We start from the raw sequence: 23,859 nt of genomic DNA on the forward strand, positions 1-23,859 counted from the left end.
TCCATAAACTTAGAAAATGGCGGCGTCCATAACTTTTCCAGAATGTAAACAAAAATGAAAAGAAATTACAGATAAAATGTGATGTAGACCATTTTTTTTCCTTGATTCGTGATCATCAAGAGTTTGATGTTTTAGTCTTACATCGAAACATGAAGAAGGAGGGAAAGTCGGATGTTTCAAGGCCATATAAATTGGGTAATAATAAATTAGTAATGTTCCTGCAGATGCAATATATTAATCAAGTTGGGACCAATCGCCCAAATGAGATATAATAGTCCGTTTGGGATATAATATCCCAAACGGACTATAAATTTACAGTGCAAAAAATGAATTTTTATTTTGGCTAATATGTTGACGGTGCGACTGTTAGAGCGAGTGCAAAATCTTCTATTGTTTAACATTGTTTAATTGAAAGCAAATATATTCGATCAGGCTCGTCAAACCGCACATGACATTTGGTGCGTCTATACTCTGACGTCGTATGTAAGTTTCAAACACCAAGAGAAAACTGAACAGTGCTGAAAGTAAATGAAAAAAGTTACGTTTATTATTTATCTTCAATATGTATCTATTTAATCAAGGCGAGTAAACTTTTTGTTGAACATTTGCCGTCATTCTCGTGAGAACGCAATTTTACAAAGTGATGCATTGTTGGTCAAAATTACTGCGGCTAAAAATTCTAAAGAATGAATGTGCAGTAGTCCGAATTTTCTCTTTGCCTAGGCGTTGTCGTTAGAGCTCGCAGTTACGAGCGTCGCTTTGTGACGCTCGCTGCGCCCACTATAAATATCATAAATCCGCATTAAGACACTTAAAAAGGAATAACTTTTAGTTGAAGAGTTTTCCTGTAAGCCCATTGTATAGTAGATTGATCCCTCGGAAGTTCCTTAACTCCTTGGGGATCGATCTTACAAACTGCAGGTTGCAAAAAAACTTACTTACCAAAAGTTATTCCTTTTTAAGTGTTTTGATGTGGATTTATAATATTTATTGCCAAAAGAAAATATTTCAATTTTTGCACTGTAAATTTATAGCCCATTTGGGATATTATATCCCAAATGGACTATTATATCCCATTTGGGCGATTGGTCCCAACTTGTTAATTATATTTTTAACATGATACTAAACATCTATCTTTTTCTCTTAGCTCATCAGACTTTGTGTATTCGTGCAATAAATCTTGAGAAGAAGTCCTTAATAGTAAGTTATGGTATTTTTAAGACTTAATTGTTATAGGGGCATAACTCAAACAAGTTATTTTCAAAAATAACTCAAATGAGTTATTTTACATTATTTCACATGGGCAAATTTTTTTTTGAAAAATAACTTAAATAAGTTATTTTTATATCCTAGACGTGGACATTGATTTCTTGGAAATTTTGTGTTTCCTGCCAATTTGCATTGCATTTTGGGATTCCATTTTGTAATACTAGATGGAGTTCACCAACTCCAATGGAGAATTGGTGAGGAGGTGGAGATAAACAGCATTTTACTCCTTATTTTGTGGTTTTATCCACATGGTGTATATGTCCAAATTTAATCATTAAATAAAAAAAATTCCCCACTTTTTCCAAGACTTCGAACACTTTTTCTGCATTGAGCAAGGTTTATATTTAGTCAAACATTTGTTTTTGTCTTGGTGCATGAGCAAAATCCTTTGGTGCACGGGGTGTGAAGTTAGGGAGGAATGACACAAAATAACTTAAATAAGTTATTTATTTATTGAAGCTATTTTGGAAAAATAACGTGTTTGAGTTATTAAGGTTGGGAAAAAGTAGGTCATAGCAAAGAGAAGTAACTCATTGAGACAAAAAAATAACTCATTTGAGTTATTTTTGAAAATAACTTGTTTAAGTTATGCCCCTGACTGTTTATAGGTTAAAATATATTTGCTATTTCACTCACTGTTCTGTGTTGTGCATACATTTACATCAATTTTTCACATGTTGTTAGAGATTAATATTTGAAATAATTTACTGTAAAAATGATAACTTAATGACGGAATATTTGACAAAATTTATGAATGACATAAAATTTGTCAGAGTTTTCACTCATCATTTTTTCACATTTTCATTAAAGAGCACTATTAAAAACTAACATACCATACAGGGATTTTCCACCCCATTTTGGGAAAGGGGCCCAGACCCTTACCATTGGGAATTTTATGACATTTTACAACTTTCTGAGAAAATTTATAGCAAGATGTATTTCAATAAATAAACACTTCTGATAGTTAAAATTAATTTTTTACTTCATTATTCAGAACTTTACTTCAATAGATCTATTATTATAAAGTTTTAGCAAAGTCTCCAAAAATTTTGTTCATTTCATTAAGAGTTCAAACCTGACCATGTTTGATTTACATCAATTTTTAAAAAGTCAAACACAGGCTGTTCATTTTTGGGGAAAATGGAGTGATTTTGCAATTGGGAATGGGGCCCATATTCGGCCCTACACGGGGCAGTGGAAAATCCCTTGATATTGTCATTATGTTCCCCAAACGGAGTTTGGGAACATATTGTTTTTACTCTGTTTCTTATTAAGGTCTTCCGTCTCCAACGGAAGACCTTATTGTTTTCGTTCGGTTTCTTTTTCCCTATTATTATTATTATTCTTTTTTTTTTCTTACCGATTTTTGTGCACGCGAGTTCTCGGAAACGGCTCGGTCGATTTTCACGAAACTTTCAGATCTAATAGATATTGGTCTGAACCTTATTGGAAATTTTTTATATGTACGTCGTCACTTCCGGTCGTGAGATATGGACGATTTTCTGATTTTCAGAGGGTCGGCTTGTCCGGGAAACTCCTCCGAAACGACTTAAGATATGGACTTGAGATTTTCAGGGAAAATAGAGGAAGGTTTGGTGAGTTGTAATTGGGTCTCCAAATTTTTCTAGCGCAAAAGGCACCGGAGTTCGGTAGGGCCGAAAAAATGTCTCAGAAATATCTCACAAAATATGACGCATTTTGTCTCATATCTTAACACCTGTTCATAATTTGTTAAAACATATTGAAGACAAAATGTGCAACGTCGCAAGACCTTTCATTTGATGTCAAAAAATAGGGCTGACCCTTCAAATTAGGTGCTAAGAGGGGCCAAAAGTCTTTTATCTATAACTCTCTAATGATCAATATTTTGTTACACATACTGAGCAAAAGTATTCATCTTAACAATTTGATGCTAACTATATAAGTTGTTTGAAAATTGGCTTATCTGAATTCTAGATATTAATATTTGAAAATCTGAAGCGGGCCCCAGATGGCGGCTGTCTTTGTCAATTCCGCCATTTCGCAATTGGGGTTTATGGAGGCAGCCGAGCGTTTGATTAAACCATTCTGACATACGAATGCATGAAATGTAAAAAAAAAAACTACTTGGACTGTCATGTAGTAGTTCGTTGCAATTCAGTGTCAATCTTAACACTTAATTTCCGTTTCACTACTTTAGTGTAACTGGGCTAGATACGATATATGTAATGTAAACAAAGACTTTTTAAACGTCGAAATAAAATAAAGGCGATAAGAACGTTTTATTTATCTTATTTCATTGAAGCTATCACACCTATTTAATAGATAAGTTCAAAGAAAATGCGCGAATATTTACTCGTGGCGTTTGGCGCAAATTATTAATAGTGACCCGCCTTTTATGATTCTTAGACAGGTGTACTGTTGCAAAAGTATACACGCAAGTTCTATTTAGAGCAGTACTCCCAAAAGCCTAATGGTTTGCGCGTTGGGGATAAAACAGAAAAAGGCAACATGGGTTCAATCCTCTTTGCGACCAAAATTTTGAATCACTTTTTCAACTCGATTTTACGGGATTTTTTTCCAGAATCGGACGGAAGATCTCTCGTTGCTCGCAACGAGATCGTTTCTAGTTATTATTATTATTATTATTATTTTTTTTCTTATTTCTTCTCCTGTACTTTTTTTGTCCGCGAGTGTTCTCAGAAACTGTTCACCCAACTGAGCTAAAACCTTTTTAGGGTTAATAGGTGTGTAGTGTAGGTGTGCGGAACGAAGGTCATTTTGCGCGCATACGCATGCACGTGCGTGCGCGTGAAATGAGTGAATTGACTGATATATTTGATATGGATGTAACTTCTATATTTTTTGATGAAATGTTTTGAAACTCATTATATAAAGATATATAGGATGTATAGATATGATGACATGGTCAAATTTGCATGAACTCACGCGCATGCACGTGCGCTTTGCTCTGATTGGCTGAAACAAAAACCTCAATATCTTTTTTGTTTTTCGATGAAATGCTTTGAAATTTATAACATAGTCATACATTAGGATACCCTACAATATGATATATAAAAATTTTCGTGAAATCACATGCATGCACGTGGGCTGCAATCTGATTGGCTGAAACTTTAAATGACTATAACTCCCTTGGTTTCCAACCAAACATGATGGGATTAAGAACATAGATAGACATAAAGGACTCCTACAAGATGGTATGGTCAACATTTACATGCATGCACGTGAGTGCACGTGCGCTTTGCTCTGATTGGCTGAAACAAAAATCTCAATATCTTTTCTGTTTTCTGACAAATGCTTCGAAATTTAAAACATAGGCATACTTTAAGATGTCCTACAACATGATATATAATAATTGTCATGAACACGCGCATGCACGTGCGCTGCAATCTGATTGGCTTAAACTTTAAATGGCTATAACTCCCTTGTTTTTCAACCAAACAGGATGGGATTAAGAACATAGACAGGCATAATGGACTCCTACAAGAAGGCATGGTCATCATGCACGTGCGTGCACGTGCAATGAGTAAAATAGTGTAGACAAGATGATATAGTCATTACGCTCATGCAATGTTGTTTAAGTCTTAAATGCATAGATTCTGCCTATTTTAATAAAACTTACAGGAATATGGCACGAAAAGGGAGTTGGGGTGGAAAATTAACGGTTCCCGTTACAATTAGCACTAGTTAAGTTTTTGTTTCTAAGACATCAAAGTCATCAAACTTAGCCCTTCAATATATTCATGTTTACAGTATTGACATTAATGTATTTTTCAGGGCTATGTTGAACTTCTCATCCACCCCTTAAGACATGATTTAAAGAGAGTCAAGATCAACAGCAAGCAGTGTCGTATCCTCTACAGTCTTGTCTATAATTTACCCAATATTTTTCAACTCTACATACTAGCTTCTGTATCACTTACTATATGCATGCTTTTTTCAGCTTGAGATGAATTTATGCATACTACAATATCACAATTTGAGTAATTTATAAGAGAATAGGAATAGAAAGTATCCTTATCTGCAACAGGTATTTATCATGTGTCTATAAATGACCAGCATGAAGCCAAATTTCTGTACAATGACCCAACTCTAGAAATATGCCAGGGAGATGCAAAACAGTAAGTCAAATACTCATTCTTATAATCCTATTTTCTGTGTTTTATTCATCAAAAGAGGTACAATGTACTCCATATTAAAAATAAGAGTTTAGTCTCCCATCACATGTTGATATATTTTTTTGTTTCAGGAGAAATCTGGATTACTTTCAGCATTGCCATTTCTCTGCCATGTCTGCCGTTGATCCTGACAATGGGAATGGAGAAATCACTGTCCGCCTCCCTCCAGAAATGTACATGCACATTGCAGGTGAAAAGGCATTATTTTGGCTTTTAATGATACAAAACCAAATGTGCCTAGCATATTTATTTTTACTGGAAAGGAGTTTAATATAAATTAGATAAATTTCAGTAAAATTTATAAGGAAAAATATACCAGTATATGTAGGTGATTTTCATTTATGCTCATGACATCAATTGAATCTGAAATATCATGTCAAATGTATGCAAGATATATTTTTTGCCTATTTAAAATATATGTTGTTTTTAGCATTAGTGTAGTCTTTCTGAGTGTACTAATTGTGCTCACTTTATAATTATTTTAAATTATTACAGAGTTACGCCCCTTTCGTGTTTGCATTGAGTTTTCCCTAGAAAATCCAAAAGGTGGTCTACATTTTGTTATACCAGACATACAAGGAAGTGTTCATGAAAAAGCTCCACATGCATTTACTGGAGGCCTCAATAATTGTTCCAGGTAAGTCAATATAGATTATCAAAGTTTATAAATTTTTATTATACATGTACATGACACAAAATTATTCAAAAGTAGACTATCAATTTAAAAAAAAAGAAGATCAAAGCAGAGGTTAGATGAAGAAGTGAAAAAAAGTAACTGAATTCTGTAGATTATGGTTCCCATGTTTGGACACATATTCAGAGCCATGCACGTGGAAAATTGAGGTGACGGTTGACAATGAACTGACAGCGGTGACCTGTGGCGATCTCATTGAGGTGATATCCACCTCCGACAAAAAACGGAAGACCTTCCACTACTTCCTGTCTGTTCCTACATCGGCACCTAACATCGGAATGGCTGTAGGGTACGTAAACTGTTTCACTTTCTAGAACATACAAATATTTAGATATACTTGTACTAGATATGGTTTTCTGATATTTTGTTTTATTATATTCTGCCAATATACTTACTGATGAGTTATAGAATTTCATGTTGCACAATTAAAAGGATTTCACATGGCATGGTTGTTATATGATTATGTGTTTACAACATCTTCTTGTGTGTCTAATATGCTTGCATGAGTTTATTTTCACTATAAGTCTTCCAGATATACATGTACATGTAGATTACTTTGCTAATAAGTCATATAGTGTGAATTTTAAACACTGTAAAAGATGAATGGAAAATTGAAACTTCAGAATGAATATTATTATCTATGATAGTCAGAGGTAAATTTCTTAAATATTGATATTACATGTATTATGTAGAGAGTATTACTGTAGATCACTAAATTTTCCCGAGACCTTATTTTTATTTATATTTAATTTTACGAATATTTGTTATTCCTCCATATAATCAGGCCATTTTTGAATGCATTGTCTTGCGTAATTACGCGAAAATGAGGTTCTCGTGAATAAAAAGTGATTTACAGTGTATTTATACATTGCAGGCCATTTGAAATACATGTGGACCCAAACATGCATGAAGTGACCCACTTCTGTTTACCACATCTGTCAGAAATTCTCAAATACACAACAAACTACATCCACAAGGTAATCAGAGAAAATTGTTACTTTTGTTCAAATTTCAGATCTTTCAACTTGTAATGAAAATCAAATAGAGGTCAACAATTGAACTTTGACTTTAATTTACTTGTAATAGTATTAAAAAAAAAGATTTACAATGTTTGTGAGAAATAGAAATGTCTGTCTAAACACTTTATTGTTTTTTTTCTCTCTGAAAGGCTTTTGAGTTTTACGAGGAGCTGCTGTCCAGTCGGTACCCCTACTCCTGTTATAAACACGTGTTTGTGGACGAAGCTTATGAGGAATCTACTTCTTATGCCACCTTGTCAATTCTAAGGTTTGTAAATGAAATCATTTAATACTGTCAAATATTGAAATACTCGTGTTTTTATTGGTCAGAAATTTTTATTTAAAACTTAGTTATCATGTTTGTTTTCAAGAACCTGAAAATAATTAGTTAATTCCATTTCAGCACCAACTTGTTACACTCTAACAGGATTATAGACCAGACTGTTACCACAAGAAACATCCTGGCAGAGGCCATTGCTAAACAGTTCTTTGGAACCTTTATTGCCATGCAAACTTGGTAAAATTTCATCTTGTAAATAAGATTGGGGGGGGGGGTATTGAATTAGCAAAAGTATTTCAGTGAACAATCAAAACTAAATAAGAAATTAATGAAATTGATTTCAAAATACATGTATATTTTTTTATCCTTAGAATGTGTATGTTTCTATAATTAATGTCAGAGTTCAAACATTGTGTTTATTTGAAATAATGCAACCTAAACTGAGTGAAAAGAATTTGATAGTTATTTTCAGAAGTGATATGTTTTTATGCAGGTCTGATGCCTGGCTGCCTCTTGGAATATCGGGTTACTTAGGTGGCCTTTTCATAAAGAAAACATTTGGAAACAATGAGTACAGATTCAGAATTTCAAATGTATGTCATGAGTGATGAGTGTTTAAATTTATTTATCTTTACCATGATAATTTCATGTGAAATCCATCATCAGTTTAGTTAAAATCAGCTTCATAATTATACCTGTAAAACACATTAAAATTTATTTGATAAATAAATGTGATAATTTTCCTTGTAATTATTTAGTAAACACTTTAATATCTTCAAAATCATCATCAATTAAAAATTTATGCTTAATATTGTATCTTTCGAACAATTTTAATGATGGATTTTCAATTTGATAGCATTTAAAAGATGTCCAAGAATATGAGAACCGAGTGGGGGGAATTGTGTTAGATCCAACAAAACGTGACTCCAACCATCACTTCTCCATCAAGAGCCCCCACACTGTCTCCCCACGCTATATGGAGGCTTTCAGATCTAAGTCGCTACTGGTTATCAGGATGTTAGAACAGAGGATTGGAGAACAGCTACTTATACAGGTCAGTCATTAGATTTAGGATTAATTCATGTTGAAAAGCAGAAGTCCTTTTCTACATTCCGTATATCAGAGTTTTGATGTTGCCAGTACTTTTTAGCTCACCTCGACAAAGTCGAGATGAGCTTATGCTCCACCCCCGGCGTCGGCATCCCAGGTTAAAGTTTTAGGAGCAAGTCCATTCCCAAGTAACTATAAGCCCTACCTGAACCAAACTTGCATGGATGATGCATCTAGGGATGTACACTACTAGACTTGCTTCGGATGCTGGATCTGACGTACATTTTCTAGATGAGTGTCCAGGTTAAAGTTTTTGGAGCAGGTTAAAGTTATAGGAGCAGGTCCATTCCCAAGGAATTGTAAGCCCTACCCGGACCAAACTTGCATGGATCATGCATCTAGGGATGTACACTACCAGACTTGCTTCCGATGATGGATTTGACCTTCATTTTCCAGATGAGTGACCAGGTTAAAGTATTTGGAGCAGGTCTATTTCCAAGGAACTATAAGCCCTACCTGGACCAAACTTGCATGGATGATGCATCTAGGTAAGGACACTACAAAACTTGTTTCGGAGGCTGGATCTGACCTACATTTTCCAGATGAGTGACCAGGTTAAAGTTTTTGGAGCAGGTCCATTCCACAGGAACTATAAGCCCTATTTGGACTAAACTTGCATGGAGGATGCATCTAGGGATGGACACTACCAGACTTGCTTCGGATGCTGGATCTGACCTACATTTTCATTCCCAAGTAACTATAAGCCCTAGCTAAACCAAACTTGCATGGATGATGTATCTAGGGATGGACACTACCAGACTTGCTTCGGATGCTCGATCTGATCTACATTTTCATTCCCAAGTATCTATAAGCCCTAGCTAAACCAAACTTGCATGGATGATGCATCTAAGGATGGACACTACCAGACTTGCCAAGTATATATAAGCCCTAGCTAAACCAAACTTGCATGGATGATGTATCTAGGGATGGACACTACCAGACTTGCTTCGGATGCTCGATCTGACCTACATTTCATTTTCAAGTAACTATAAGCCCTAGCTAAACCAAACTTGCATGGATGATGCATCTAAGGATGGACACTACCAGACTAGCTTCGGATGCTGGATCTGACTTACATTTTCATTCCCAAGTAACTATAAGCCCTAGCTAAACCAAACTTGCATGGATGATGCATCTAAGGATGGACACTATCAGACTTGCTTCAAATGCTGGATCTGACCTATATTTCCATACAAGAGACCAGGTTAAATTTTTTTGAACAGATCAATCCGAATGAATTTGAAGTCATTGATATCTGCAGTATTAACAGTTATGAATATTTGTTTACATGATACGTTTTTCACGCTAAACGCATAGAAATGTGTATATGCCATGTAAGGGGTTAATCACAACTTGCAAGAATATTGTTGTTGGGATGAATACTTAATATTAAGAAAATATGATGTGAGAATTGCATTACTTAAACTGATAACATTCGTCGATGTGAGCTTCGTAATCTTTGATTACCTATGTTTCTTTGATGGTTTTCCTCAATTTTTCCCTCTTTGACGTTTGGTAAAACTATTTTTAAAAATTGTCTGACATGTACATTTATAACAATTATATTGCTTCCCAGTAGGTATAAAAGTCAGAGAACTGCATACAAATCAAGCTTTTATGAAACAGAGCTACATGTATATTTAAGAGCTATATAAATGTACATACATGTATAAACTAGAAAATATAAAATATGAAATAAGATTCAAAGTAGTTCCATGCTTTAATACTATTTCAGGTCTTCAACAAACTAGTGGCCTTGGCCTCGACAGGAGCCTCACAGAAATTTGGTGCCAATGCCTGGGGGAACCTCCTCCTGTCAACCTCATCTGTAAGAGTTCTGTCCCTTCAGTGGCTCTATCTTTCAATTATTGTATATACTGTTAGTACATGTATCTTTATCTTTTGAAACCACTTACATAAATAAGTTCTCAAGAACAAATGTTTTTTTTTCTCATTTGTAGTTTCTTAAGATCATATCAACGGTGACAGGGAAAGACATCACTCCTTTCTTAGATCTTTGGGTGTATCCTTTATAGATATAAAAAAAAAAACCCTTTCAATTAAAAAGTGATCATGTATGTTTCTATAAATATTATTTAGAAATTTGTCGGTTGCTGAATAAAGAATCCTTAATTAATGGTCAGGTCCCAGAGTGGATGTGCCAGATTTTTTGGAAACTTTGTGTTCAACAGAAAAAGAAATGTGGTAGAGTTAGAGTTGAAACAGGATCTTGGTGCCAAAGGGTCCATCAAGTATGTGGTAAGTAGTGCAGAAATGTTCCCAGGGCTAGTACATGTAATTTCATGATTATTAATTAACAAAATCAAATAAGTTTCCTTTTATTCTCATCAGATGCACTCAATTTTAAAATGGCAAATATGAACAGTGTAATATATTTACAAAGAAAACTGCATGTACACTGTACATGTATCAACCATTATTTTATATAGTTTGTATTTTCCCCGAAAGATGTCGCTGATGGTAGCCGAGTAAATATCTAATTTTGTCAGTGGTTCCACATCCTCAATTGGATTCAGGTCCCCTGACATTGTAAGGATATACATTGCACTTATTCATGTTAATTTTTTTTGTTATTTCAAGGGACCACTGACAGTTACTATCCAAGAATTAGATGGTTCTTTCAACCATAACTTCAAAATCGAGGAAAACAAGACCAAGTTTGACATAACGTGCCATTCAAAATGCAGAAGGTAAGTGTATACCAGTAAAAGTCGGTGATCACATGCATCATACATAAACTGATGATTCTATTTTCCTGTGTTTCTAATTTGGAAATTGCAGATATGCATTTGTAGTACCTAGTATGTTGGCTTATTTGAGGAGGTAATGGGAAATCTTCATGTGTTTACAATGTTTACAAAGTTTTGTTCAAGAGGACTTGATTTCATTATATACTGTAGATTCCTAATTTTACGCGAGGAATTAATTTCTGCGTAATTTCGCGAGATGCATCACTCGTGAAAAAATATTACTCGTTTTTATTTTTATGGTGCTGAAATCTTTGTAAATTCTGTTGATCAACCGTCCATTCGCGAATTATAATTCCCGCGTTTTGACTTTAAAGAGCCAGTTCGCGGAGAAAAGCACTCACAAAAAATAAGGAATTTACAGTATTGTACTTTGTTTTGTTTTCAGTTTGTTTGATATTTTTCCCATTGTTTTGAATTTGGTTTATAAGATATTGAAATTGTAACAAGATAACAGAGTAAGCAAATTAAAAAAAGACAGCAAAATATGTTTGTTTAAAAGCCCCACTTTTTCCTCTATTACCACAAATTTTTGTTGGAAATATACAGATGTACATGTAGATGCCCATAAAATATGTTTGTTTAAAAGCCCCACTTTTTCCTCTATTACCACAAATTTTTGTTGGAAATATACAGATGTACATGTAGATGCCCATATAAGGACCTTTTCAAGGTTACTGCAGAATTAAAGATAAATGTATAAATACTGATTTACCTAGGAACAAGAAGAAAAAGATTCCACTAATGACCGGAGAGGAGGTGGATATGGATCTAAGTGCCATGGAGTGAGTTTCTTTACCATTTAAAAATTCTGTTTGTTTTTTTTTTAAATTCAGGTAAAAATACTGATAACTTGCTATAAAATCACATATTTTTGTGGGGTCAAATTTTTGTGGTTTGAGAAAAAAATATTGGTTCATGGGGATTTAATTTTGTGGATGAAGAACTTTTTAGTAGTAGTGCATATGAAAATTTACATTTCTTGGTGGGCATAAATTTGTGGGTCTCTTCATACACTGTACCTTGAAAACCTTGAAAACAACAAAAAATATTGATTTCACAGTAAATAACGATTCATTTAAATGTGAAGAAAGGGTTAGAATTTGATCCCTTTTATATTGGCTTTATTTATCACAGTGCTGACTCTCCAGTTTTATGGCTGCGGGTCGATCCAGACATGAGCCTACTTAGTCATGTGACTTGGGAACAGCCAGATTACATGTGGCAGTATCAGCTCAGATACGAAAGGGACATTGTCGCTCAAAGAGAGGTAATGATGATAAATACGAATAGGATGGAACATTTATGCTTTAAAGAAACTATAGATATAATAATTATGCGAATGTATCAATATTCAGATCAGAATTAGTGTCAAAAACATAAACACGTGGTAAAAAAAAAAATCTGTGTTGACGCTTGCCGTCGATCTGCAACATCACGTCTTTATAACTTTATTTCTCGGTTTTAGTGAAAATGCCATAAGGACCCTTTTCTCATGGGCGCAATCATATTAGTAAACTTAATATCTGATGGTATGGTAAATACCAATATATATCTGGATGCTACATTATCACAAATATTGACAGGCCATCAGAGCTCTGGAGAATTACCCCACAGCAGGTACCAGAAGAGCACTGACAGACATACTGGAGGATGACCACTGCTTCTACAGAATCAGGATGGAGGCTGCTTACTGTCTGGCCAAGGTGACCAATGAGTGACCGCGTATCTTGTGGAATTATTTTTGTCTCTAAATTTTTTCAGAAAAGTTCATGGAAATTTGAGTTACTCCTAAATTTAACGTAACATTTTATTAAATATCACCATTTCTATATACCTGGTATGTATCTGTTCTAAAACTACTACTTTTGTCATATAAAGTATTTTAATATCTGATGCTGCAGGTTGCCAATTCAATGGTGGGTGTGTGGGCGGGACCCCCAGCAATGATGACGATCTTCAGGAAAATGTTTGGATCTCATTCTTGTCCTGCCATCATCAGACAGAACAACTTCTCCAATCTCCAGCATTACTTCTTACTCAAGGTTTTCTTTAAAGTTTCATTTCTTTCCAGTTTCCATTCAATACAAAGACGTTTTGGTGGGTGTGGCTAGTCCAAAGGGGATGCTTACTCCTCCATGGCACCTGATTACCATTCTTTATCTTTGCAATATATTTTACACAGTGCATTGTAAAGGACTAGTATACAGTAAAACTCTATTATAATGAAATCACTGGCACCAATGAAATTACTTCGCTATATCCGTAATTTGTTATATCTGTATAAGGAATTCTTCAAATTTATAAAGCTGGGGATCCAATATAACTTGGCTATATCCATGAATTCACAATATCCATGTTTGTACCAAACAAGTTTTACTGTATTTTCAGAAGATACTGTATACAGGGAAATTTTCGCCCCCATTTTATTTTTGCCCCTTTAGCCCTCTTCCAAGAATTTAATGACATTTACAAAGCATAATTTCTTTAACAAAAGTATGACTGGGCAAATTTAAAACGGGGCAAAATTGTTTGCAAGTGCAAAAGGGCGAAAATAAAAGGGGCGAAAATAACCCTGTGTACAGTATTTTCCCTTACATTACCTAAAGCAGTTTAATTTTTTTTTTTTTGGTCAGACTATTCCAAATGCCATGGCCATGCTGCGTAACATTCACACAATATGTCCCCCAGAAGTGTTCAAATTCATCATGGAACTGTTCAAGTATAATGACAATAGCAGAAACAAGGTATTAATGCATAACTGCTGCCATGGTTAAGACAAAAAATTAGACAAATTAATTTTTAAAATTTTACATTAAATTGCAACACAGAAAAATATTACGTGGTTTAAAAAAAATTTTAAATACCTTAAATACCAGGTAATATTTAAAATCACATTCAATTGTCCATTTCCAGTTCTCTGACAACTACTACAGAGCTGCACTGGTGGAAGCTGTAGCTAAAACTGTGACTCCAGCCATCACTCTTATGACTACACCAGGGTAGATATTGATATTACCTCCCTATACAAAAGAGTCAAGTTTTAGAAAAAAATAAAAAAAATCTATGAACAATGGCCCCCCAAAAAATTGCCTGATTTATTCAGGCTATATGCAATGTTTTATTAATGATTTTAGTTTATTAGCACATAGATGCTCATAATAATCATATCTTTGGAAAGATGTGTAAAAAGTTGTTATGAAGCAATATTTTAATAAAATTCTATATTTATAACCTACATGTAGAGTTTTCTAATGAGTTTTACCATGTCAATCTTTTTCCTATGATAGGCAGGGTCCTACAGCTGACAATTTATCAATGGAAACCAAACAGATTCTGGAGGAAATTACTCGTTACTTGAATCTAGAGAAATTACTGCCATGTTACAGGCACACAGTTACTGTTAGGTATGTAACAATTATTTACATGCATTACTGTCTGAAAATGGTATAAGCATATCTCATGTAAAGTCCAGTTAAGTGACACAAAATACATGTTATAACTCCTAAAATAAATAGTTCAAACTTAGTAGATCATTATTATTACCCGTTACTTGAACCTAGAGAAACTACTGCCATGTTACAGACACACAGTTACTGTTAGGTACATTTATGTTTAATACATGTACAATGTACAAATATTTACATGCTTTACTATCAGAAAGTGTTATTAGTAAATCTTTTGTAAAATCACTAGTTAAAATATACAAAAAATATATGCCATATCCCCAGTGTGGTAATTTAAGTATACATGTATGTAGTAGATTATTTCTAAAAATTGTTTGACAGTTGTCTGAGTGCCATCAGAACTCTACAGAAGTTTGGCCACCTGCCCAGTGAGGTGGAATTCTTTAAGAGTTACGCCAGACATGGAGTGTTTAGGGACATAAGACTGGCCGCTATTGATGCTATAGTAGACTTCATCAAAAGTAAGTACCAGTGATTCATGTAGAATTAATGTGAATGCTCAGATATAGCATGTTATAATTATTACGTATTACTCTAATAAGAAAAGGCAATTAAAATAAGCTTTTAACAAATTTTGGAAAGAAGAGACTAAAGAATTCATTTTTCAATGTCCTTATTTCCAAAGAACACAAATCTTTAATTATAGAATACTGGGTTTTGAAGTGTAGAAAAAAAAATATAAATGCAAAGTGAATTTATGATTGCACTGTATGTTGCAATTGTTTTACAGACATTGAACATACAATGTACTATAAATTTATAATACATTTGTTTTCAGCGGAGTCTAGACCAGAGGACATGTACTGGATTTTGAGTTTAGTGGAGACAGATCCCGACCTATACATCAGGTAAAAAGAATTATATTATATTAAAGTTTAGCTCATATCTAGTATTTTGGGAGTTCGGAGGGGTGGGATTGAAATGTTTTGCCAGTAGAATAACATTTTTTTTTTGAAATTTTTATAGGCATTATGCACTTCAACAACTAGTGCTAAATCCACCCTTCAGAAGATTAGAAGCTAGTGCCCTTCACACAGAGGGATTAGTGGAGAGACTGTGGAAGATGATGAAGTAAGTATAAAAATAACTAGAGGGGCATAAAACGATGCTAGGTCATCGATTTACTCAGTTTCAAAACACGAAAATATATTATTTTGGTAGATAAAAATATTTCTAAAAACAAAAATGAAGCTTATCTTGAAAACGTCTGTATACTCATAGTTATTAGGTGTTTAATGTCGGATTCTTTTCTATGGCGAATGAACAATGAGTGAAGCTCCGCAGCCGCAACAGTTTATAGAGATTTCGCGCTTTCCTTTGCGTAGGAATCTCAGGTAACTTTCAGTCGCCGACAAAGCATCCTTGGACGAGTCCACTGGTAACTCTGAAAGGTTACGCAGGTTACTCCATCGTTAACAAGTTGTACAATGCATGGCCAGAAAAAGGATGGCTGTGCCCCCCCCCTCCCCCTTCAAACTGATACAGTAACTCACTTGCCTGCAAATGATGTGTACTTTGAGTGACAATAAGATAAAAGCACAAAATAAATAAATGAAAAATTTTCACTCATACACAGTGTAGGTTTGTTTTTCTAAAAAATAAAATTATCGTCAGTTTGGTAATGAAACCTATATAACTTTTTGGGGATTCGTACTGAATATGTATTGGACATGCCGCACAGCTGGATGAATCCGTAGTCACGTGGATTATTTGCAGCCGTACCCCCCCCCCCCCCCCCACCCTTTTGAAAAAACTTTTCCACAGGTTTTTAACAAGCTATTTGGATCGATGTATATTAAATGTTGTCATAGGCGTCGGAAGCAGGGATGGGGTCGATTACTTTCAAAAGTAATCGATTAAATTACAATTACTTTGGATTTTAAAAGTAATCGATTACAGGCTGATTACAGACATTTTTAAAAGTAATCAATTACATCTGATTACTTTTCCTTCATGTAATCATGATTACTTATGATTACTTTAGATTACATTAAGTTTTAATTTTTTGTTTAATATTCAAGGACAACATCATGTTTTTATTCTTTCTATTTTAAATATAATTAATATTTTTAAGGTAGATTTCAGACAAATTTTGGTTGCATATATTTATCTTATATCACCTGATTTCTATCTTTAATACAAGTAAATATCTTGTTTCTATTGAGAGAATTAGAAAAAAAGAATTTATTATAATTTTTTTAAATAAATGAAACTGGACATAATGATAGGCAGGGATAAAGGGATTCGATAGGGAACTGTTACACAAGTAATTGACATTCTTGATGAGTGATGGACTTTTCAATTAAACTGCCAATTATTATCTGTTAGATGTTTTTACTAGAATTAACACATTGACTGGACAAGCATGGATAGTTCAATAATTACTATAACCCAAGCTGACCCATCTTTAGTATATTTGTGTCTAATGACTAATTAATTCACATTATCTTTTTATGTACACTGTAAATCAAACAAAGTGAATTTTAGAATACGTCTCAATAAAGGAACATTTGCTATAAAAAAAATTTTTTTCAAACATTTACAGGGAAAACATTAATTGAAATAAATCAAACTTTAAAATGATCCTGTAGTAATTTTCTATCAGTATAATACATATATCTCGTCGGCTAAGCTGTTAAAGTATTTTGAACTGACTACTGAATATAGCAAGGAACTGATAGAATTTACTCATTGCCTAGACAATGGATCTGATGATAAACATTTCTGGAGGCATTAGAAGAAGATACTTATTAAAACATGTTTTAGAAATATAACTTAATAACTTTTTTTAATAAACAATTTTGTACACTGAAAAATATTTATTGTAAATCATCAAAAATCATGATTTTATGAACTTTGTTTTAAAAATTGTAATCATAAAGTAATCAAAAAGTAATCATGATTACAGGACTTTTTTCAGAGTAATTGATTAAATTCGATTATTAATCAGAAAAATGGATGATTACTGATTTTCATGATTAGTTGCAAACAGTAATCGATTACAGCTGATAACGATTAGGTTAAGATGTGATCCCTGTGGCAAACTGAAAGTGGGTTTATTTCAAAGGGGGGGTAAACCAACAAAAACACGTAAACCCCAATTTTCAATGCCTTTACGTAATGTGTATCTTTGCAAAAAAAAAGGGCATCGGAATCAGTTTGAGGACCATATAAGCCTCTCTTAAGCATCACTTTGTCCTTTAACAATTCTTCAAGATACAATTGGCCCATCTTAACCAAATTTTCCTCATAGCAGCCTTGGGTAATAAGGATTCAAGTTTGTTGAAGAGTATTGGCATACTACTTTCAAAGAGAGAAATGACTCTTGGTGAAGAGAAAAAGGGATGGAGGCATTTAAAAATTTCCTTTTGTACCAGAAAGAGCATCAAACTGTTTTAAAATTCATTCTCCAATTTACCTATCAGGCTGAGTGTGACTTTGTTTGAGCTGTAGTGTTTTATATATGAGTGAAACAACTAAAAGAAATTCTGTTAAAATGAGGTCAGGAAGAGTTGCTGAACAACACTCAGACGACAGTTGTCTCATTAATATCTGGTTTTTTTATTGAGAACTTTAATGTGCATAATTTTTTTTTCATGTGGAAAAATTCAGGAACACGATTTAAAAAAAAAAAGAATGGTATAGAGCATTGAAATACTGCCTTGGAATTTTTCCCAAAATAGAACAGGGCCATTTTTCATGATTTGATTATAACATCATTTTTAGTGATTTATTTATTTTTCAACCTGTTCATGCATTTTAATTTTATATTTTAAGAACATGGTTGTGCTAAATCTGAAGGACAAGAGAAATAGAATGAATCCAGCATTTGTTCCTGATGAAATGGAGGTAAGTAGTCACTGGATGTTAATCTCTAATCTTCTCATCAATGGTGCACCTGGACCAGGTATGTGGAGTATATTACATTGTAATATTTGATGAATAAGAAGCTGTTGGTTCTAATGAGATGTTTGATGACATTGTTTGTCTGTCAATAGATGTTGATGACATTGTTTATCTGTCAGTAGATGTTGATGACATTGTCTATTTGTCTGTCAGTAGATGTTGATGACATTGTCTGTTTGTCTGTCAGTAGATGTTGATGACATTGTCTGTTTGTCTGTCAGTAGATGTTGATGACATTGTCTATTTGACTGTCAGTAGATGTTGATGACATTGTCTGTTTGACTCTCAGGAGATGTTGATGACATTGTCTGTTTGTCTGTCAGATGTTTGATGACATTGTCTGTTTGTCTGTCAGATATTTTGATGACATTGTCTGTTTGTCTGTCAGATATTTTGATGACATTGTCTGTTTGTCTGTCAGATGTTGATGACATTGTTTATCTGTCAGTAGATGTTGATGACATTGTCTATTTGTCTGTCAGTAGATGTTGATGACATTGTCTATTTGTCTGTCAGTAGATGTTGATGACATTGTCTATTTGTCTGTCAGTAGATGTTGATGACATTGTCTATTTGTCTGTCAGTAGATGTTGATGACATTGTTTATCTGTCAGTAGATGTTGATGACATTGTCTATTTGTCTGTCAGTAGATGTTGATGACATTGTCTATTTGTCTGTCAGTAGATGTTGATGACATTGTCTATTTGTCTGTCAGTAGATGTTGATGACATTGTCTATTTGTCTGTCAGTAGATGTTGATGACATTGTTTGTCTGTCAGTAGATGTTTGATGACATTGTCTATTTGTCTGTCAGTAGATGTTGATGACATTGTCTGTTTTTCTATCAGTAGATGTTGATGACATTGTCTATTTGTCTGTCAGTAGATGTTGATGACATTGTCTGTTTTTCTATCAGTAGATGTTGATGACATTGTCTATTTGTCTGTCAGTGGATGTTGATGACATTGTCTGTTTTTCTATCAGTAGATGTTGATGACATTGTCTATTTGTCTGTCAGTGGATGTTGATGACATTGTCTGTTCGTCTGTCAGATGTTTGACGACATTGTTTATTTGACTTTCAGATATTTTGATGACATTGTCTGTTTGTCTGTCAGGAGATGTTGATGACATTGTCTATTTGACTGTCAGTAGATGTTGATGACATTGTCTGTTTGACTGTCAGGAGATGTTTGATGACATTGTCTGTTTGACTGTCAGGAGATGTTTGATGACATTGTCTGTTTGACTGTCAGTAGATGTTGATGACATTTTCTGTTTGACTGTCAGATGTTTGATGACATTGTTTATCTGTCAGTAGATGTTGATGACATTGTCTATTTGTCTGTCAGTAGATGTTGATGACATTGTCTGTTCGTCTGTCAGATATTTGATGACATTGTCTGTTTGACTGTCAGGAGATGTTTGATGACATTGTTTGTCTGTCAGTAGATGTTGATGACATTTTCTGTTTGACTGTCAGATGTTTGATGACATTGTTTGTCTGTCAGGAGATGTTGATGACATTGTCTGTTTGACTGTCTTGAGATGTTTGTGACATTGTCTGTTTGTCTGTCAGGAGATGTTTGATGACATTGTCTGTTTGTCTGTCAGGAGATGTTTGATGATGAAGATGAGGAGCTAGCGGAGGATGATAATTCTCAGATGGACACAGAGACAGACATTGACGTCACCAACATTGGGGGTGAGGACTCCTCCCTCAAGAGGAAGTCACCCCCCTGCTCTGACCCATCAGTAGTTATGTCCCTTGGAAGTGTCCCCGAGACCTGTCCAGAAGGAATATTTAACGAGGACAGCACTTCACAGTCCAAAAAGCTTAAACTCAAGGTACAACTTTGTATTTAAATTTATTGCATTTTTGTTCTGGTTTATAAGTTCAGAACATGCAAAAGTGTGTTTGTTCATGAAGACTTTGACTTTGTAACTGACTAACTCTGTTTTTCTTTTGTTGACACTGAACTAATGTAATAGTCATTAACATAAATTATAATTAATGTTTAAAGTTATTGTAAAATCACATATTTTGAAGGGATTTAGCTTTCGTGGTTTGAAAAAGAACTTTTGGTTAAATGGAGGGGGGGTGTTGGTTGGTGATTTTCTGGATGAAGAATTTAAGTATATAAACATGTACTGGTATACATGATATTTTTGTGGGCATCTTTTCATTCAAAATCATGAATATTAATTAAACCCCCATGAAAATAAGTGATTTCACAGTAAAGTTATGTCTTAATTCTCAATATCAAAACTAAATGTGCATTTTCTCAATTACTCAGTACTCTCTGTCTACATTGATAATACACTATTATTTCTATGGTTAGAACTCATGAAGATACACATCTTGATATGTTTAACTAACTGCACTTAATACACTACAAAAAGAATGAATAAAAACTAGTGCAATCTTTAGTCATAAATTAAAAGAAATATATTGAGAAGAAATATATGCTTGTGATTTTGTAAACTTTGGTTTACAAAAAGAAAGAAATCTATAAAATTATCTTAATATCTAAAAGAATAAGGAACAATTAAGTTTAATTACGACATTATATATAGCATGATGCTCTAGCTTATAATTCAATACTTTAGAAAGTAAAACTGTTATACATGAAAAGTATGGAAGACTGTCTAATTTATATAGTACATGTATATTGATTTATAATTTGATAAATTGCTAGGAAGAACATTGAAAAAAAGAATTGAATGTACATTGCACCTCTAATATTTTCTGCACAGATATTTTGTTTTTCTGCATTTTATTGAACAGATGCCCTCAGAACCTCCTGTGGAGACCTCCCAGGTGTCTGAGCTCCCCTCAGTGGCCCCCGGGACTCAGGAAGTCACGGTGCCAAAAACACCGATCACTCCGTCATCAGCTACTTCTGCTTATGCGGCTGAATTCCTCAAATTTGTTGGGGTACTTTTGATTTTACAGCTTCTAAACCTGAATCTGGCAATGTTACACTGTATTATGATGTCATTTTATATACAAGAATTTTGTAATACATGTAATACAAAATACATCTGCCTTCAGTTTTATTACAAGTTTTCGGAGGATATGTTTTTTGTGCTTGAATTCTACCTATTGCTATGTCATTAGTTATTTAATATTTCCGCATGGCTGAAATTTTTTTTGGATTACGTTTCTCATCTACCTGTGGACATTGTAATTGATTGGACTCCTCCTTCCCCCCCCCCAAAAAATGTAACCTTTCCAAGGGAGAGCTGTTTAAATTTTAAGATAACAATTGAAATCCATGATAAAATACCATTTATTAAGGGAACTTCATCATCAGGAAAATATAAAATTCCAAGTCCCTTATTAAGAGTAAATTTCTACAGATTGGTGGCCTGGTAACTTACCGGTAGCTGGTTTAACATCTTACTAGTGAATCGGGGGGCTGAGGTTTGAATCCTGGTCTGATACATCACAAATTTACTTCTTTCCTGTTATACAAATATCTCCCTTTACTAACTATAGGTTCTCTATTGGTGTAATGTTTTTAAAAAATGGGTTTGTATTATTATTGAATATTTTCTGTTGAAAATATTTTTTTTTGTCCTTTTAAGGATATTTTCCATGTTTTAATCTTTAATCATCTCTTTGATTTCTTTAATGGGTATTTTATTTTACTTTGTTTGGATTTTTTTGATTTTCTTAAAATAGTGATGTATGGCATGTAAAAAAAATTCCCTTGATTTCACTTTTAAGGTCAAACAAGAGCCGCCGGCTCCAGAATCTCAGATGTCCATCACCATGGATACGTCGTCTCGACTGAGTGAGGGGTCCTCATCTCCTACCAACACCCCCAGGCCCTCAGGTAACACCAGTCGGGGGGGGTTCTTCTTTGTCAGAGTTTATAATCTTTTATGAACAGAACTGTTATACCAAGTCCATATGAACACTTAGCGAAAATTGCAATAACTACATTCTTTTATTAAATAATCTTTAATTTCTAGGACATTCTTTCTTCAAGCTATGTTACAATACAGCATTTGATGAGAATCTCAAAACCAATTATGAAACTTCAAAAATTAACGATTTTCAATTCAGAATACACTTTCCTTTAAACAAATAATAGGTTGGAATAGGTTTTAACTGTGAAATTCTAATTCAATGTATACTTTTCTGGATTTGTTTAGTTAATTGCAGGAAAATTAACATTCATTAAAGGAGAAAATTCTTTCATAAAATTTCTTATAAACCAAGTTTTACCTTGCTGTTATTAATACTTGTAACATGAATTCCTTCTACAATGAAATTCTGGTTGTTGGAAATGACTAAATAAAAGTATTCTGGATTTTGATAGAATCTGGTGCTCCCCTATCATTCGCTGGATTGTTACCATCATCAGCGTCTGCTACAGATCTGTCATCTGCTACAGACTCTAAGGCACATAAAGCCAAAAAGAAAAAGAAGAAAAACAAACACAAGCATAAGCACAAGCACAAACATGACAGACCGGACAAGGATCCATTGGAGCGGATCCGAGAGGGGTCCCAAAACAACAGCTCGGAAAATTCACCAAGTGTACAACATTCTACACTCAGTTCCCCTGAATATGAAATTTAAATTTAATTGTCAGATTGATGTACATGTAAATATTAAAAGAGACTTTTATATGTGTTTGCGAGGATTGTTTTCATTTTACAGGCCTGTGATGAGGCCAAGACAGGAGAAGAATTTCAGAAGTTTTATTCAGGGTTTCTTACTTATTACCATAGAGCACAGATTGTCTGCTGAATAGTGCAGTAGTTAAGGTAATTTTTGATATTCATTATATGTGTGACTGGTTATCTAGGGGTTTCTACGATGTCACTTCAACCTATAACCTGATTTAAAATCCAACACTATATCTCAACTGAGTTCGAAGGAGTGTGCCTAGAATTTTCAACAAAGACCCTTTAACTCTGCTATATTGTACTTATGAGTAAAGATAAGCACTACATTCAAGAAATGCAAGGTTTGCTCCATCATCTTTGTGTATTTTTGACAAGAAACTTTAAACAGGTTGAGACCACTAGATTTTCTGACATCAGCATAAATTTGCATGTAAATTAGCTACCGGTATCTGTTTACTTTACCTACTGCTGAATGAGCCGCAATGCATTGTGGGCTACTACAAGTACCCAGATGTGTTGATAAT

At 34.0% G+C, this 23,859-nt stretch overlaps 1 protein-coding gene across 1 annotated transcript; it reads left to right on the forward strand.

Annotated features, from left to right (window-relative positions):
• Nucleotides 1–14: 14 nt before the first annotated feature.
• On the forward strand, nucleotides 15–23,333 carry LOC134241979 (transcription initiation factor TFIID subunit 2-like). The gene is made up of 32 exons (XM_062723996.1): nucleotides 15–195; nucleotides 1,148–1,200; nucleotides 5,047–5,119; nucleotides 5,300–5,390; nucleotides 5,519–5,637; nucleotides 5,943–6,084; nucleotides 6,236–6,430; nucleotides 7,016–7,118; nucleotides 7,310–7,428; nucleotides 7,564–7,677; nucleotides 7,934–8,033; nucleotides 8,297–8,494; nucleotides 10,286–10,378; nucleotides 10,512–10,573; nucleotides 10,695–10,809; nucleotides 11,152–11,261; nucleotides 12,038–12,103; nucleotides 12,456–12,588; nucleotides 12,905–13,024; nucleotides 13,223–13,363; nucleotides 13,955–14,065; nucleotides 14,235–14,320; nucleotides 14,609–14,725; nucleotides 15,107–15,246; nucleotides 15,564–15,633; nucleotides 15,752–15,856; nucleotides 17,694–17,706; nucleotides 18,563–18,634; nucleotides 20,306–20,539; nucleotides 21,480–21,629; nucleotides 22,425–22,533; nucleotides 23,023–23,333. Exons 1-32 carry the CDS (start codon nucleotides 150–152, stop codon nucleotides 23,283–23,285), a joined length of 3,663 nt encoding a protein of 1,220 aa, XP_062579980.1. The 5' UTR covers nucleotides 15–149; the 3' UTR covers nucleotides 23,286–23,333.
• The last annotated feature ends 526 nt before the right edge of the window (nucleotides 23,334–23,859 follow it).

Source organism: Saccostrea cucullata, unplaced genomic scaffold, assembly GCF_032062105.1.
Source record: "Saccostrea cucullata isolate Sc308-1 unplaced genomic scaffold, CSIRO_AGI_Scuc_v1 ctg438, whole genome shotgun sequence".
Classification (NCBI taxonomy): Eukaryota; Metazoa; Mollusca; class Bivalvia; order Ostreida; family Ostreidae; genus Saccostrea; species Saccostrea cuccullata.